This window comes from Martes martes (genome assembly GCF_963455335.1).
Source record: "Martes martes genome assembly, chromosome: 2".
In the NCBI taxonomy this organism is placed as follows: domain Eukaryota; kingdom Metazoa; phylum Chordata; class Mammalia; order Carnivora; family Mustelidae; genus Martes; species Martes martes.
This window is the reverse complement of record NC_137889.1, coordinates 183,761,446-183,779,398: the sequence shown is the minus strand read 5'-3', so window position 1 is coordinate 183,779,398 and position 17,953 is coordinate 183,761,446. Positions and strand designations below refer to the sequence as shown.

The 17,953-nt window shown below is 40.3% G+C and overlaps 1 protein-coding gene across 1 annotated transcript; it reads right to left on the bottom strand.

The window, feature by feature from the left end:
• Positions 1-378: 378 nt before the first annotated feature.
• On the bottom strand, positions 379-17,576 carry ARL9 (ARF like GTPase 9). The gene is made up of 4 exons (XM_080797129.1): positions 17,110-17,576; positions 13,426-13,588; positions 10,576-10,751; positions 379-1,427 (listed from the first exon to the last, which is right to left on the bottom strand). Exons 1-4 carry the CDS (start codon positions 17,443-17,445, stop codon positions 1,248-1,250), a joined length of 855 nt encoding a protein of 284 aa, XP_080653255.1. The 5' UTR covers positions 17,446-17,576; the 3' UTR covers positions 379-1,247.
• Between the last annotated feature and the right edge of the window lie 377 nt (positions 17,577-17,953).

Sequence of the window (17,953 nt, the reverse complement as noted above, 5' to 3'; positions counted from 1 at the left end):
ATGGAGCTAAGGCTCACAAAATTGTAGGGACCCCACTCTGCCTAGATCCCCTGGAGTTTTTACTCATAGTCATCCATCTGAACCTCCAGCAATTCGTCAATTACAGTTCTGGGTTTCCCACCCTGGCACTGGTTCCCACAGTTGGTTTCCACTCATGAAGCTCTGCTCCAGTAAATTGTTATTCTCTGTGTTCTTGTATTGGTTTCTTCAGTCTCGGGGGCAGGAGTTTGCCTTGTGTCCTCACCTCTCTTATGGATCTTAGAAGAGTTGTTGATTTTTCAGTCTGTTTAGCTTTTCACTTGTTAGAATGGAGAGGCAGCTTCCGAGCTTCTTACATACTGACTACAAAACTGAAGTCCTTTTGTTTGTTTGTCTTTTAAAGATTTTTATTTATTTATTTGACAGAGACACAATGAGAGAGGGAACACAAGCAGGGGGAGCGGTAGAGGGAGAAGCAGGCTCCCCGCTGAGCAGAGAGCCTGATGTGGGAGTCCACCCCAGAACACTGGGATCAAGACCGGAGCCAAAGACAAATGCTTAAACGCCTGAGCCACCCAGGCGCCCTTTGTTTGTTTTTTAAAATCAAGACAAGACACTAAATTTAAAAATTGGATTTATATCATGTTTGTAGATGAACAGAGTTATCATAAAATATTTCTAGTGAAGAAAGCTTATCTATGTATAAGAGCAAAATTCAAGTATTTAAAAATCAAATCCTCAGTGTTCCTGTTTTAGTATATATCAGGCTCTTAAGAGAGAAGCCTTTTCTAAATCTTTCTAAATGCTATTAATTTATATTCCTATGTATGTCTGATAGTGCTTACTTCTCTCATTGCCTATCCTGATATTTCTTTCCTTACAATATTAAGTGAATCTACTTAAGGAAAGACACCTGGATTTTTACTTGAAAAGAGGTAGGTAGTTTATTAAAATATTTTACTATAAATCTCATGCCATTGAAAAACTACAAATGGTTTGAATGCTTACTAGTGTTCACTTTAATTTTGTTGCTGAAAATCCAAATCCCCCCCAATATATTATTTTACCGATATTTTTTAAAGTTTAAAATCTAAACACAGAGAGGCTCTTAATCAATTAACATTATCTTTGTATATATGTCATGCATTAAGAAAATAGGAAATGGCTTATTTTTTTATTTGACAGAGGAAACCTTCGGCTTCAAACCTGTCACTCAACAGTCCCTAGTGAGATTTAGATTGACAGCTGCACAGTGGGCCTGGGCGTGGTCACTGCATATCTGCAGCCAGGTGTGCAATCAAGTCTTTGGCATCTTGCATAACGGAGGGTATTTCTGAGCCGTTCTCAGTCACTTGAGTTCCAAACAAGAACATCTTCCTGTCATTTCCCACCTCAGACAATGCCAAAGCTTCATGGATATCTGTAATACGATAGGCTGCTTCGAGATCCTTCAACCCAGAATAGAAAAAGCATAGGAAAGAGCTGGTTATTTTGCAATCCTTTTGGATAGATACATTTATTATTCTCACTTATTGCTCTCAATGATCTCACCTTCATTTTAATGTTTAGGATATTGTGACCCCATTATTATGATCCCAGTGGTTGTCTGAATATAAATATTTTAATCAGAATTATACCAGCAGTGGGGCATCTATCTGACTTAGTTGGTAGAGCATGCAACTCCTGATCTTGGGGTGGGAGTTTAAGCCCTCTATTGGGTATAGAGATTGCTTACCAAAAAAATGAGAGAGAGAAAAATAAAGGGCAGCAGAATTATACCAGCAGTTATGAGCTATCATCAAGAAAGAATTTTTGGAATGAAGTTAAGCCATTCGAATACCTTAATCAATTTTCTAAACACTGTAGTCAATCTGCTTCTATTTTTTTCCATTTCTTTTTTATTTATCCAAACCATATTCAATAGAATCAATTTTTTTATTGAAGTATAGTTGACACACAGTTACATTAGTTTCGGTGTACAACATAATAATTTGACAATTCTGTATGTTATTCTATGTTCACCATAATTGTAGCTACCATCTCTCACCATACAATGCTATTATAATACCACTAACTATATTCAGCATATGCCATTATATATGCTGTACCTTTCATCTCTGTGACCTATTCATTCCATAACTGGAAGCCTGTATCTCCCATTCTCTTTCACTCCTTTTTTTTTTTTTTAAGATTTTATTTATTTATTTGACAGAGAGATCACAAGTAGGTAGAGAGATAGGCAGAGAGAGAGGGAGAACCAGGTTCCCTGCTGAGCAGAGAGCCCAACGTGGGGCTCAATCCCAGGACCCTGAAATCATGACCTGAGCCAAAGGCAGAGGCCCAATCCACTGAGCCACCCAGGCACTCCCTGCTTTCACTCCTTTTTGCCCATCCCCCTACCACTTTTCCCCCTAGCACCCATCAATTTGTTCTCTGCACTTATTGGTCTATTTCTCCTTCTTGTTTGTTTTTTCCTTTGTTGTCTACATTCCACATATAAGTGAAAGCATATGGTATTTTTCTCATTTCACTTAGCGTAATAATCTCTAGGTCCACCCCTGTTCTCACAAATGGCAAGATCTCCTTCTTTTTTATGGTGACTAATATTCCAATACATGTATATATGCTACCTCTTCTTTATCCATTTACCTGTTGATGGACACTTGGGTTACTTCCTTATCTTACCTACTGTAAATGATGCTGCAATAAACACAGAGATGCATATGCCTTTTCGAAATGGTGTTTAAGGTTTTTTTGGGTAAATACTCGATAGTGGAGTTATTGGATCATAATGGTATTTCTGTTTTTAATTTTGTGAGGACCCACCATACTGTTTTCCACAGTGCCTGTACCGATCTACTTTCTTGTCAACAATGGACAGAAGTCCTTTTTTCACATCCTTACCAATACTTGTTATTTCTTGTCTTTTTGATTCAAGCCCTTCTAACAGGTATGAAGTGATATCTCATTGTGGCTTCAATCTGCATTTTCCTGATATTAATGGTGTTGGGCATCTTTCTCGTGTGTCTGTTGGACATCTGTATGTCTTCTTTGGAGAAATGTCTGTTCATTGTATCTCCTACCTATTTTTCAATTGGATTATTTGCTCTTCGAATGTTGAGTTGTGTAAGTTCTCTACATATTTTGCATATTAAGTCCTTATCAGATACATCATTTGCAAATATTTATTCCCAGTCAGTATTTGACTTTTTTATTATTTATTTTATTTTATTTTTTTAAAGATTTTATTTATTTATTTGACAGAGAGAGAGGGAGGGAGAGAGTTAGAGAGAGCGCACATGAGCAGGGGCAGAGGGAGAGGGAGAAGCAGGCTCCCCACTGAGCAAGGAGGCCGATGTGGGACTCAATCCCAGGACCCCAGGATTATGACCTGAGCCGAAGGTAGCTGCTTTTAACTGACTGAGCCACCCAGGTGTCCCACTATTTGCCTTTTAAAAAAGATTTTATTTGTTTATTTGAGAGAAAGAGATAGAGAGAACAGGAGCTGGTGAAAGTAGCAGAGGAGGAGGAGAAGTAGGCTCCCCACTGAGCAGGAAGCCCACTTGGGGCTCCATCCCAAAACTGGACCGAGGATCATGGCCTGAGCCAAAGGCAGCCACTTAACTGCTTAACCCACTGAGCCACCCAGGTGCCCCTTGCCTTTTTGTTTTGTTGATGGATTCCTTTGGTGTGCAGAAGCTTTTTATTTTAATGTAGTCCCAACAGTTTATTTTTGTTTTTATTTCCCTTGCCTCAGGAGACATAACTAGAAAAATGTTTCTGGTGGCATCTGGCTGCAGTTGATTACATTTCTAGATATTGGTCATCCCAATATATTGCCTGTCCGAGATCAGAATTCACTTATTCTTAGAGCCTGTAGTGACATTTGAACAGTGTTAATAGATCCAGTAAACCTGCGTGCAATGTCTCAAGGTAATAAATTAACTGATGGAATTGGAGAGGATGAAAATATGAGGAAAATGTTGGATTAAAAAGAGGGTTCCTTGTAGTCATAAAAGCACATTATGGATAGGATGTCCTTGTAGCTCAGTCAGCAGAGCATGGAGCTCTTTGTCACAGGGTCATAAGTTGGAGCCCCACATTGGATGTAGAGTTTACTTTAGAAGAAGAGGAGGAGGAGGAGGAGGAGAGAAAGAGGAGGAGGAGAAGGAGGAAGAGGATGAGAGGAAGGTGAAGGGGGAGGGGGAAGAGGAGGAGGAGGGAGAAGGAGGAGGGAGGAGGAGGAGGAGGAAGAAAGGGTGCCTGTATGGCTCAGTCAGTTAAGCATCAGCCTTTGGCTCAAGTCATGATCCTGGAGTCTGGGGGAGCCAGCCCCACACCTGGCTCCCCGCTCAGCAGGAGTCTGTTTCTCCCTCTGCCTCTCCCCCCAACTCATGTGCATGCACTCTTTCTCTCTCTTTCACTCACTTACCATGCATTCTTTTCTGATCACAATGCTATGACACTAGTTATCAACCACAAGAAAAAATCTAGAAAGAGGACAAATAGATGGAGGCTAAATAACATGCTCCTAAACAATGAATGGGTCAACCAAGAAATCAAAACTTACATGAAGAAAGATGAAAATGAAAACAAAAGGTACAAAACCTTTGGGACATAGCAAAGGCAATTCTAAGAGGGAAGTTTATAGCAATACAGGCCTACCTCAAAGAGCAAGAAAAATCTCAGCTAAACAACCTAACCATACACATTAAGGAGCTACAAAAAGAAGAACAAACAAAACCACAAATTAGCAGAAGGAAGGAAATAATAAAGATTGGAGCAGAAATAAATGACATGGATACTAAAATAATAATAATAATAATAAAGTCCTAGAAACATATAACCTCACAAAACTGAATTAGGAAGAAATAAAATTTGAACAGACCAGTTACCAGCAATGAAGTCGAATCAGTAATCAAAAAATTCCCAACAAACAGAAGTCCACACCACATGGCTTTACAAACGAATTCTACCAAACCCCATGACCCAGTAATTGCACTACTGGGTATTTACCCTAAAGATACAAATGTAGTGATCCGAAGGGGCACATGCACCCGAATGTTTATAGCAGCAATGTCCACAATAGCCAAACTATGGAAAGAACCTAGATGTCCATCAACAGATGAATGGATAAAGAAGATGTGGTGTATATATACAATGGAATATTATGCAGCCATCAAAAGAAATGAAATCTTGCCATTTGCGACAACGTGGATGGAACTAGAGGGTATTATGCTTAGTGAAATAAGTCAGTCAGAGAAAGACAACTATCATATGATCTCCCTGATATGAGGAAGTGGAGATGCAACGTGGGGGGTTTGGGGGAGAAAAAGAATAAATGAAACAAGATGGGATCGGGAGGGAGACAAACCATAAGAGACAATCTCACAAAACAAACTGAGGGTTGCTGGGGGGAGGGGGGTTGGGAGAGGGTGGTGGGGTTATGGACATTGGGGAGGGTATGCGCTATGGTGAGTGCTGTGAAGTGTGTAAACCTGGTGATTCACAGACCTGTACCCCTGGGGCTAAAAATACATTATATGTTTATAAAAAAAATTAAAAATTTTTAATTAAAAAAAAGAAGAGTTAATACTTATTCTTCTCAAAATATTTCAATAAAGAGGAAGGAAATCTTCCAGATTCATTCTATGAGGCCAGCATTACACTGATACCAAAACCAGAGAAAGACACCACAAAAAATAGCACTACAAGCCAATACCTCTGATGAACATAGATGCAAAAATTCTCAACAAAATATTAGCAAACCAAATCCAACAATACATTAAAAAAAATATTCACCATGATCAAGTGGGATTTATTCCTGGGATGCTAGAGTGGTTCAATAATTGCAAATCAAGCAACATGATACATCACATCAATAAAAGAAAGGATAAAAACAATATGATCATTTCAATAGTTGCAGAACAATATTTGACAAGGTAATTAATCCATTCATGATGAAAATCCTCCACAAAGTAGGTTTAGAGAGAACATACCTCAGCATAATAAAGGCCATATATGAAAAACCCACAGCTAACATCATACTTAATGGGGGAAAACTGAGAGTTCTCCCCTAAGGTAAGGAACAACACAAGGATGTCCACTCTCACCACTTTTATTCAACATAGTACTGGAAGTCCTAGCCACAGCAATCAGCCAAGAAAAAGAAATAAAGTCATCCAAATCAGTAAGGAAGAAGTCAAACTTTCAGTATTTGCAGATGACGTGACACTATAGAAAGCCCTGAAGACTCCACCCAAAAACTATTACAACTGATAAATGAATTCAGCAAAGTTCCAAGATACAAAATAAATGTACAGAAATCTTTGCATTTCTGTACATTAATAATGAAGGAACAGAAAGAGAAATTAAGAAAAAAAAATCTCATTTATAACTGCACCAAAAATAATAAAATACCCAAGAACAAACCTAACCGAGGAGGCAAAAGACCTGTATTCTGAAAAGTATAAAACTTTGTTGAAAGAAATTGAAGACAATACAAAGAAATAGAAAGATATCACATGCTCATGGATTAGAAGAACAAATATTGTTAAAATGTCTATACAACCCAAAGCGGTATACAGATTTAATGTGGTAGCTACCAAATACCAACAGCATTTTCCACAGAACTAGGACAATTATAGAATTTATATTGAACCACAAGACCCCCAAAAGCCCAAGCAATCTTGAAAAAGAAAAACAAAACTGGAGGTAGCACAATTCGAGACTTGAAGTTATACTACAAAGCTGTAGTAATCAAAACAGTATGGTACTGGCACAACAACAGACACACAGATCAACAGAAAAGAGTACAAAGCCCAGTAATAAACTCAAAATTACATGGTCAATTAGTCTAGGAAAAGGAGGCAAGAATATGCAATGGGGAAAACAAATGGTGTTGGGAAAACTAGAGAGCAACATGCAAAATAATGAAACTGGACCATTTTCTTATACAATACACAGAAACAAACTAAAAATGGATTAAGGACCTAAATGTGAGACCTGAAACCATAAAAATCCTAGAAAAGAGCACAGGCAGCAATTAATTTCTCTGAAACTGGCCATAGCAACATCTTTCTAGATACGTCTGCTGAGGTAAGGGAAACAAAAGCAAAAATAAACTACTGGAACTACACGAAAATAAAAAGCTTCTCCACAGCAAAAACAAAACACAACAAAATTAAAAGATAACCTACTGAAAGGAAGAAGATATTCACAAATGACATATCCAATAAAGAATTAGTATCCAAAATATATAAAGAACTTACACAACTCAAAACACAAAAAAAATGAATAATCCAATTAAAAAATGGACAGAAGACATTAACAGATGTTTTCTAAAGAAGACATACAAATGGCCAACAGACACATGAAAAGATGCTCTCAATACATCACTCATCATCAGGGAAATGCAAATCAGAACCACAATGAGTTATCACCTCACACCTTTCAGAATGGCTAAAATCAAAACCACAAGAAATAACAACTGTTGGCGAGAATGGGAAAAAAAGGAAGCCTCATGCATTGTTGGTGGGAATGTGAACTGGTGCAGCCACTGTGGAAAATAGTATGGAGTTCCTCAAAAGAGTAAAAACAGAAATATCCTGGGATGCCTGGCTGGCTCAGTCAGTAGAACATATGACCCTTGAGCTCAAAGTCATGAGTTTGAGCCCCACACTGGGTATAGAGTTTACTTTAAAAAAAAAAAAAAGAACTACCCTAAAATCCCGTAATCACACTACTGGGTATTTCCCCAAAGAATAAGAAAACACTAATTCAAAGGGATATGTGCACCCCTATGTATACTGAAGCAAAATTTACAACTGTCAAACTATGGAAGCAATCCAAGTATCCATCAACAGATGGCTAAGCAAGATGTAATACACACACACACACACACACACACACACACACACACACAGGAATATTACTCAGCCATAAAAAAGAATGAAATCTTGCCATTTGCAACAACATGGATGGATCTACAGAGTACAATGCTAAGTGAAATAAGCCAGTGAGAGAAAGAAAAATACCATACGATTTGCTCCATGTGAAATTTAAGATACAAGAGAAACAAAGGGAAGAAAAAGAGACACACCAAAAAACATACTCTTAACTATAGAGAACAGTTTCCAGGCGGGAGGTGAGTGGGGGGCTGGGTGAAATAGGTGAAGACAATTAAGAGTATACCTACCTTGATGAACACGGAGTAATATTTGGAACTACTGAATTACTGCATTATACACCTGAAAGTAATATATTGCTGTATGTTCACCGGAATGAAAATAAATTTTAAAAAATGTGGTCGTTTAAAAAAATAAATGGAAAGCTATGTATGAAGAAGATAACCATGAGCAAAGTAAAATAACAGTCAACAGGTTGCTGAGGAAGATATACAGAATGCCTATAAGTAATAAAGAATTATTTTTACAAAAGATAGGAAAGATTTCTACAACTCAAATAAGAAAAGATAAACAACCTAATAGAAATTTGGGAAGAGATATTAAAAGACAATTCACAGGGGCGCCTGGGTGGCTCAGTCAGTAGAGTGACCGACTCTTGACGTCCACTCAGGTCATGATCTTGGGGTCATGGGATCAAGCCCCACGTTGGGTTCTGCACTGGGCATGGAGCTTGCTTGAGATTCTTTTTCTGCCTCTCCTTCTGCCCCTCCCCTCTCTCACTTGCTCTCTGTCTCTAAAAATAAATAAATAAAAGACGTCTAGTCCACAGATGTGGAAATGAGTTTCAAAGAATGAAACGAATTTGAAACTGATAACCAACGCACATCTGAAAAGATGTTGAAGCTGAACCAGTAATTAGGGAAATGCAAATTAGAATAATGGGATAAAATTTCAGCCCCATCAGATTGGCAAAAATGAAAAAGGTTGACAATACCAAGTACTGAAATGGATGTGGAGCTATAAAAATCTGTCATATTCTGCTAGCTGGGGAGTAAATTGGTGCAATATCTTTGGAAAGCAGCTTGGTAAGATCTAGTAAAGCTGATTATGTACAAATCCAAAAACCCAGCAATTCCTCTTTTAGATGTATGCACTACAGAATGTTGATACACATCTACAAGGAGACACATACATGAAGATTCAGTGTAGCACTGTTTATAATAATAAAACCTTAGAAATAACCCAAACACCCAGAATGAAAATGGTAAAATTGTGGTATATTCATGCAATGGAATGCTATAGAGCTCACTTGCACGTACCATGGTCTTTGTAGTTTATGGTATGTGAGATGCTCCAGTTTAAAACAAAACAAAACAAAACAAAAGCTCCAGCTCTTCTTTTAAATATAATCTGCAGGACTAGCTTCTATGCTGGACTGGAACATAGACTCCTTTATGTGGTTGTTTGTAATTACTTAGTTTACTGCCATAAGCATTCACCCTCAGAAGTAATGGGACAATTAAGTTCCCTAATGACTGGCTATCTTAGCAATTGAAAGAGGGGCTTTACTATTACAATGCTATAGATGTTTAGTATTTTTAACTTTTTTTATTGTGGTAAAATACACATAACAAAATTTATCATCTTAACCATGCACAAGAGCACAGTTCAGTACATTCAGGCTGCTGTGCAACTGTCTACCTCCAGAAGTCTTTTCATCTTGCAAAACTGAAACTCTGTACCCACAAAGCAGTAACTCCCATTTCTCCCTCCCCCAACCCAAGGCAACCATCGCTAGTATAAACCCTGTACCCATTAAACAATGACTCCTCCTCCTTCTCTCCTCCTATTCCCTCATAACCTCTAATTTACTTTCTGTCTCTATGAACTTGACTACTCTAGGTACCTCATGAAAGTGGGATCATAGGATATTTGTTGTTTTCTTGCTGGGTTATTTCTCTTAGCATAAGGTCCTCAAGGTTTATCCATATCACAGCATGTGTCAGAATTTCCTTTTCTAAGGCTGAATTATCTGTATATATCATGTTTTACTTATCCATTCACCCACGGAGGGACACTTGGGTTGCTTCTACCTTTTGACTACTGTGAATAATTGTGCTGTGAATATGGATGGATGAGTATCTGTTCACGTTCCTGCTTTCAATTCTTTTGAGTATATACCCAGACGTGAAATTGCTGGATCACATGCGAATTCTATTTTTAATTTTTTTCAGGAACTGCCATACTGTTTTCTAAAGTGGCTGCACCATTTCACATTCCCAACGACACTGTACAGGGTGCCAGTTTCTCCAGGGTTGTTTGTTTAATATTTTTTATGTGTGTGTAATGAATTCAGGTCAGGCTAATTGATCTAAAGCAACTATTCCTTTATGTATGGTAGACACGCAAATGTTTTGTTGAAATCAATTCAACCACCAGTAAATGTTTACTGAATTAAATTCAACGCATATTTGTTGCATTTCTACTATGCTTGTCCAGTATAAGGGACACAAAGATGAATAATGGTTTTTATTTTCAAGGAGTTTATAATCCAGTAGATCTTATAAGTCTAAACCAAACTGCATGTACAGCATATTGTTAAATATCTAGCTATTAAAAGTAGATATTTCTATTTCTTTAAGTAATAATAAAACTATTAAGTAAAACTTAGAGTTGCCCAGATTTTTACCTGTTTGTTTGCAAACACAACCAGAGGAAGGATTGGGTTTGTTTCAATTAATTGATGAAGGTGTTTCTTGGCTTCAGGTAATCTGTTGTGATCAGCTGAATCCACCACAAAGATCAGCAGCAATCCTTTGGATAGGTACATTTCCCAATAGGAACGGAAAGGTTCACTGCCACCAACTACAGAGAACAGCAGAGAAAAAAATACACCAAAAACATTGCAGAAGCAGCTGCTGAGAAAGCAGGAAAGACACTCTTCGATAATTTCCAGACACTGGACAGATGTTCTGATAAAATGCCACTGGGTCAGAGTGTATCCAATTCTGAGAATGACCAGAGACATGTTACTAGGGAAATGGCTGGTGGGAATATTTACCCTCCATAAGCGGTTCAATCATTCTGGGACACAAAGACTCATCAGCATAAAGACTAGATACTACCGTGAATACAGGGATGCCCCCTGACCTGTAACCCATAGTGGCCATGGGGGCCACCGCCTAACAGTTGAGCTCAGAAAATGGGAGTACGTCACTAAAATAATTCAGGGTGGTAGGTTAAAACACACCTTTCTCCAAAATAAGTTTTAAATAGACGAATTCCCTGGCCAGACTCACTTGCACAATCTTTTTCCTTTATCAAAATCCCAGAACTAATTTCTCCTCTTAACACTGCACTAAGATTTAATAGGCTCCTGTGGGCATTAAAGAAAGAAAATGCCTTTGGATTATTTCATTCCGCTGATTCTTCCCAGAAGAAAGTTTCTGGCAATGATAATAATGTATACACAATGAATTTAGTTTTTATTTTTCTCCTAGAACAGAGACTGGCAAACTACGGCCCACAGTCTAAATCTGACCCACTGCCTATTTTTGGAAGCACAGGAACAAAGAATGGATTTTATATTTCTAAATGTTGTGGGGGAGAGAAATAACAACATTTCATGACATGTAAAAGTATCATAAATAAAAGTTTACCAGAACACAGACGTGGACTTGCCACGTATTGTCTGTGGCTGCTTCCATGGTACAACAGAATTTAGTGGCTGCCTAGAGACCATGTGGCCCCCAAAGCCTAAATTATTTACTACCTAGCCCTTTACAGAAAAAGTTTGAAGACCCTTGTTTTAGAAACTTAACAAAAACCTTTAAAATACTTCTGGGAAAGGGTCTTGATTTGTCTGTTCTTTGTTTGAATTAGCTAGGCTAATTCCCTAAATAAAGCATTTTGTGTTACTAACTTTTTAAAAGAATGTTGTGTAATCTTCTAAGTAATTCATATGGTTTCAACATATTTAGTTTAAGCATGAATGAACATTTGGGTTGTTCCTCATTTTTGTGTGTCTGTGTGTGATACCATCACATTTCACCTATATTGGGATTTTTATCTTTTTGTTATTAACTTCTAACTTAATTGCAATGTATTCAAAGAACATGGTTTGTATGATGCCCCTTCTCTGAAAAATTTATTAACACCTGTTGTATGGTCCACCAGGTGTTCAATTTTTATAAATGTTACATGAATCTTTGAGAGGAACATGTATTTTAGCTTCAGGATGTAGCTAAAATTGTCTAATTGAACAATCTTATATTGTCCATTGGATGAAACTTGTTGGTTGTGTTCATATTCTCTGTATCCTTGCTGATTTTTTCCTCTTTGATTTTAATAATTTGACAATACGTTGAAAATCCCTCACTCCAATGGTAGATATGTCATTGCTTCCCCTAATTACATTCTCCCTTTCTTTTCATTCCTTTGTTCTTTCCTTCCTTCCTTTTCACTTTTTGTATTTTGAGACTATTTTCTTAGCTATCTATTTGGTTAAAATTATTATCTCTTCTATAGCTTCTGAACAAATTAAAACCTGTATTCCAGATAATGTTGTTAGCTGAAAGATCTGCCTACACATTGACCAGTTTCTCTGCCCATATTTTCTTTCTGTAACTGGATGAAAGGAAAAATAAAAAGGTGATTACAGTAATCTAAGGGAGAGACGGTGTACGTTCCAGCTGACATAGGTGCGGTAGGAAAAGATGTAACTGATGAATTCCAGCTTTGTTTAGAGGTAGAAAAACTCATAGTGTTTTATTTGTGGACTAGAGTTGGGGGTACAAAAGCAGACATCAAGGGTGACTCCTATTTTTCTGGCTTGTAACACGATAGATAAGGAACCATTTACGGACCAGTAGATTATAGGGAAAGGAACAGATATGGAGATAAAGCAAGCACTTTGTCTCAACCATTTTAGGTTTGAGAGGCTAATTAGACATCCAGATGAAGAGGTCAGGTGACCTTTGGGTATGCTTGGGTTGGATAGATAAATCTGGGTGTCATTAACACAGAGATGGTATTTAAGGCCAATAGGATGGATGAAATCATCCCAGGAGAGAATGTAAAGAACTGAATATAATGCAACTTTGGGGAACAACACTATTTAGAGAGGGGGGACCCCAGAATTACTTTAGCACAGAAACTTCTGGGCTGCCCTCTGGTTACAAAAAGAGACTTGGGGCTTGTTTATAGTTGCATATGCAGAGAAGGAAGTATGCTGTATTTGCTGTATTTACTTGGACTGAATGTTTCTTGGGGTAGTCAGGGAATTGACAGCGTATTATAGGAGGGGGTGCTATAGCCTTCCTTGCAGCTCCCTCTCATGCCAGCACTGAAAAAAGGAGGAAATAAGAAAAGGAAGTGATTTCCTCCACACTGAGCTATTAAACTATATATGCATTCTAAAACTGTAGGCAAACCTGACCCAGTGTGACTTTTCATAAGGGTACAATGATGCTAACAATAGGTCTGGCTTAAGGTATAACAAGATAAGCCTATCCTGTTACTAATGAGAAAGCAGGCTTACTCTCCAGAAACTCCATCTGGCTATCCTCGGTGTTGATGCATACTGCATTGAAACCTTGGGTGGGTGCCACACTGTGCTGGACTCTGTTTAAAGCTAGAGAGTGCAGAACGCTGGTCTTTCCTGCTCCATCCAGGCCCAACACAAGGATCTGCTTATTTTTCTCCTGTGAAAACAAAAGACAAATCAATAAACTCATGCAACCAGGGGCTTGTTTCCCTGGCTCCTGGCAGTGTGGCTGCCTGTGGTAGGACCCAATAATAATTGTGGAATTGTAAACCAGAACAAAAATTCATGAAACATTTAATATGGCTAGGAGCACTGGCTGGCTCTGTTGGTAGAGCATGGGACTCTTGGTCTTGGGGTCGTGAATTCAAGCCCCAAGTTGGGTGTAGAGTTTACTTAAAATAAAATTAATAGAACTAGAACAAGCCGTACCAGCCTGTATTTTATAATCAGCAATTAGTTATGTGGTATTAATCATACCCCCCAACTAGAATGGTGGTGATCAATCTATTAAATAGAGACTGCATATATAACAGCATTTATAGGCAGTGGCATAGATCACAGGATGTGATCCTCACTTTGCTGCTTGAGTTCATGTCCACTGTGGATTGAAACAGAATTCAGTTTGTTGTTTGGGATCTTGGGACATCTGTGGTTCATGCACTCACTATACCATTCAGCATGTAAGCACTTGAAGTCTCATCGTGTTGATCTGTTTTCTTTTCCCAATTGGATCACTAACTAGATAAAAGACTAGGGGAAGTTTCCCCTCTTATACTTTTTAATAGAAGTATCATGATTAAATGAAAAGGCTAAGGTTACAGAAACTGTTAAACAGGTTCCAATCACAAATGAACATTTATTTTAGAATCAGATGTTAAAACCTGTTGAACTTGACACACACTTTAGAAAGAAGCATTCCACCAACATACCAGACTTAGAAATTTTTATAACAAGTGATTGAGAGACAAGAAGGGCAGGTTGGTATGAAAAGTTCAGAGTGCTCAGAAAAGTGACTTTTAGGGTGCAAAATTTAATGTGAACAGTAATAAATGACTAACAATACAAATTGCCCATAGGAATTCAATTCTATTTCCCAAACTGCCTACTGAAGATGTTTCTCATGCACAAAAACACCAGTAATTGTCTTCAATGACATTGGTTTGGAAATAATAATCTTTTATATTTGTACTTGAACACTAAATGTTGACGTTAGATTTAGACTGGTTTTCTAGTAAAAAGTGAATTTTTTTCACTATCTCACTTTTTTTTTTTTAACAATAAGATCTATGTGAAAGTGAGATGTTTGAAGATCTGGTCTAATAGGGTCTTGTATAGACAGCATGATTTATGAAAGCTGTCTTGTGAATAAAAGAATTTAAAAAGTACATGTTTGTTTTTGGAATTTTTTTTTAAGATTTTATCTATTTATTTGACAGAGAGAGAGAAATCACAAGTAGACAAGAGAGGCAGGCAGAGAGAGAGAGAGAGAGGAGAAGCAGGCTCCCCGCCAAGCAGAGAGCCTGATGTGGGGCTCGATCCCAGGACCCTGAGATCATGACCTGAGCTGAAGGCAGAGGCTTAACCCTTTGAGCCACCCAGGCACTCTGTTTTTGGAATTCTTGATGGCTCTTAAAAGCAAATGGTATTTCCATAGTTATTTTCTATCTTCATCTCCATTTCCTCCCATCTGCATCTAAACGTGAGAATGTCATTCTGGAAGTGTGGTGGTGAGGAGGAAGGACTTCATGGAGACAGAATACCTCATAGGATGATTTAAATTGCATGCTTTAAAGCAGATTTGGGCCCAAGAAATTGCTGTAGGGTGTGAATTGTGTCCCCCTTACTGTCTCTTCCAATGGCCCACTCAAGACTACCCTAACATACTTTATCAATTCCAACAAGCAACCCTCCCTCCATTTTAGTATCTTCAAAATGAGGGTTTTACAATTCATGGTATGTCTTTTTTTTTTTTTGAGGGGGGAGAGAGAGCGTGCAAGCGTGTGGGCGGGGTTGGGGGAAGGGGCAAAGGGAGAGAGAGAATCTTAAGACTCCTAGCTGAGCGCAGAGCCCCAGGCGGGGCTTGATCTCAAGACACTGAGATCATTACCTGAGCCAATATCAAGAGTTGGATGCTTAATCGACTAAGCCACCCAAGTGTCTGGGTATGTCATATTTTGATTGGCAGCATTTTTTTTCTTTCTCAGCGGTGCCAAAGTAATGGTATCTGAGATCCTAGGAAATATTGTGAGTAAAAACAGTTCCCTACTCTCCTTCCAACCACAAGGCTGTCCCTACTCTATCCTGTCTAGAAATTCTGCAGTCACTGCTTACATTTTACTTTATTTTTTTTAAGCAAAACACATGCTAAAATACATGCTTTCTCATGTTGATCATCTCTTAAGGAAAGCTAGGATTACTGTTAAGCCAAAAGTTCTGACATAATTTGTGATTTTGAGCGCCACTGTTCCCTGTCAATAGTCATTATTTTAACGATATATGGGTCTATAATAGTTGGTGTTTTACCGGAGATCCAATCACCATTAATAATTCAAATTGTTTAGAACTAGAAAGCACCTGTGAGCTCAGAAACTCCACGAGCAAGCAGCTTATTAAGCTGATCCAAACAATGCCCGTTTTTTCTTTCTTTTTATCCTACACCCCCTCAATTTTTTTCACTGTGGTAAAATACACATAATGTAAATATAATATAAATATAATACAATATAAAACATACCGTCTTACCCATTATTAAGGATACGATTCGGTAGTATTAAAACACGTTCATAATGCTGTGAGACTGTAGTCATTACCATCCTCCCTCCCCTCAGAGCCTCAGGCAACCACCAGTTCTACTCTATGACTTTGACTCCCCCAGGTACCTCATAGAAGTAGTGTCATAGTACTTCTTCTTCTTTTTTTTTAAGATTTTATTTATTTGACAGAGATCACAAGTAGGCAGAGAGGCAGGCGGGGTGGGGTGGGGAGCAGGCTCCCCGCTGAGCAGAGAGCCCGATGTGGGGCTCGATCCCAGGACTCTGGGACCATGACCTGAGCCGAAGGCAGAGGCCTCAACCCACTGAGCCACCCAGGCGCCCCCATAGCATTTCTTTTTGCGATTGCAGTGCCTGGTTTCTGAGACCTCTCCGCTAAAACTTTGCGACCACCCCCCTGGGCGCTGGTGGTGGGAAAACAATGGAAGCAGTAACTATGGAGAAGGTCCAGCCCTCGGACGCATCTGCACGAATTCGGGAACCCCGCACCACGGGAGCAGCCGGACAGAGTCCGTGGGCCGCGAGAGCCCGGGGCTGGTGTCGGTCCGGGAGGCGGGATGCGCGCCGGTGCGGCCGAGCGCCGGCCGGAGATGCGACCGGAGAAGGGCCGCTTCCGCCCGGTGCGGACCAACCGGGACCTCCTCTTCCTCACCGCGGCACCACCCGCGGGAGGGACGCAGGGGCAGGGTTAGGGCTGAGGGTAAGGCAGGTGACAGGGAGAAGGCGCCAGGGACGGGTCTTGGGAAGCTTGGCACACCCCCTTCCATCCACAGAGTAAAACGCCCTCAAACCCAGACCCGATTGCCTCGCGCGCGGGTCGGGGCCTCGGACGTAACAGAGCCGGCGGCGCTCGGGCCTGACCGCCCACAACGGCCTTGGAGAGCCCGGCGAGGCCCCGGTCCCTTACCGGCGGCTCCAGCGGGGGCTTTGTCACGGCGCTGTTGTCCCTCTTCTCTTTCTCTTCTTTTCCCTTGAGTTGTTCCTTCTCTTTCTCGGTCTCCCGCTCTTTCCTCTTTTCCTCCTCTTTACAGTTACTATTCTCCTCCTTTCCTTTCTCTTTTCCCTTAATTTTCTCCTTCTCCACCTCCGTCTTTTTCTCTTCCTTTCCTTTTTCCCGAATTTTCTCTTTCTCTGGCTCCTTCCCCTTCTTCATCACCTTCCCCTTATCATTCACCTTCCCCTTATCATTCACCTTCCCCTTCTCCATCGCCTTCCCCTTCTCCATCACCTTTCCCTTCTCCATCCCCACCGCCCTAATTTCCTCTATCCGCGCGCCCGCGCGCTGGAGCCTGGGTCCTGAGTCCCGGCAGGTGTGGCCCCCGTGGCGGACGCAAGGTGGAGACGTAGGTCCACGCGGCGTAGACAACACCGGCGGTCACTGCGCGGCCGAGGCCAGTACCCCGGCGCGCTGGCTGCCGCCGCGCGTCTGACGCCCGCTAGCGGGGGTCTGCGGCGCCGCGGATTCGCCGAACCCGGGGCGGGGGAGAGGATAGAGGGGAGAGCCAGAGGGAGCGTTGAACATAGGGAGGTGGGGAGGCCCAGCTGCGAGAGTTGGGAGAGGCCCGTGGGACTTATTTTCAGGGTAGGAGACTCGCCCCAGGAGATCCCGGAGGTCGCACAATGCCCCCGATTCCCTCGTACTGAGCGCAGTGTCTCAGGCCTTCCAAGTCGGCCCAGTTCCTGGCGTGTCACCTCCCCCACATCATCCTAGAGCCGCCCGGCCCATCGGAAGAACGCTTTGGAAGCCCCGG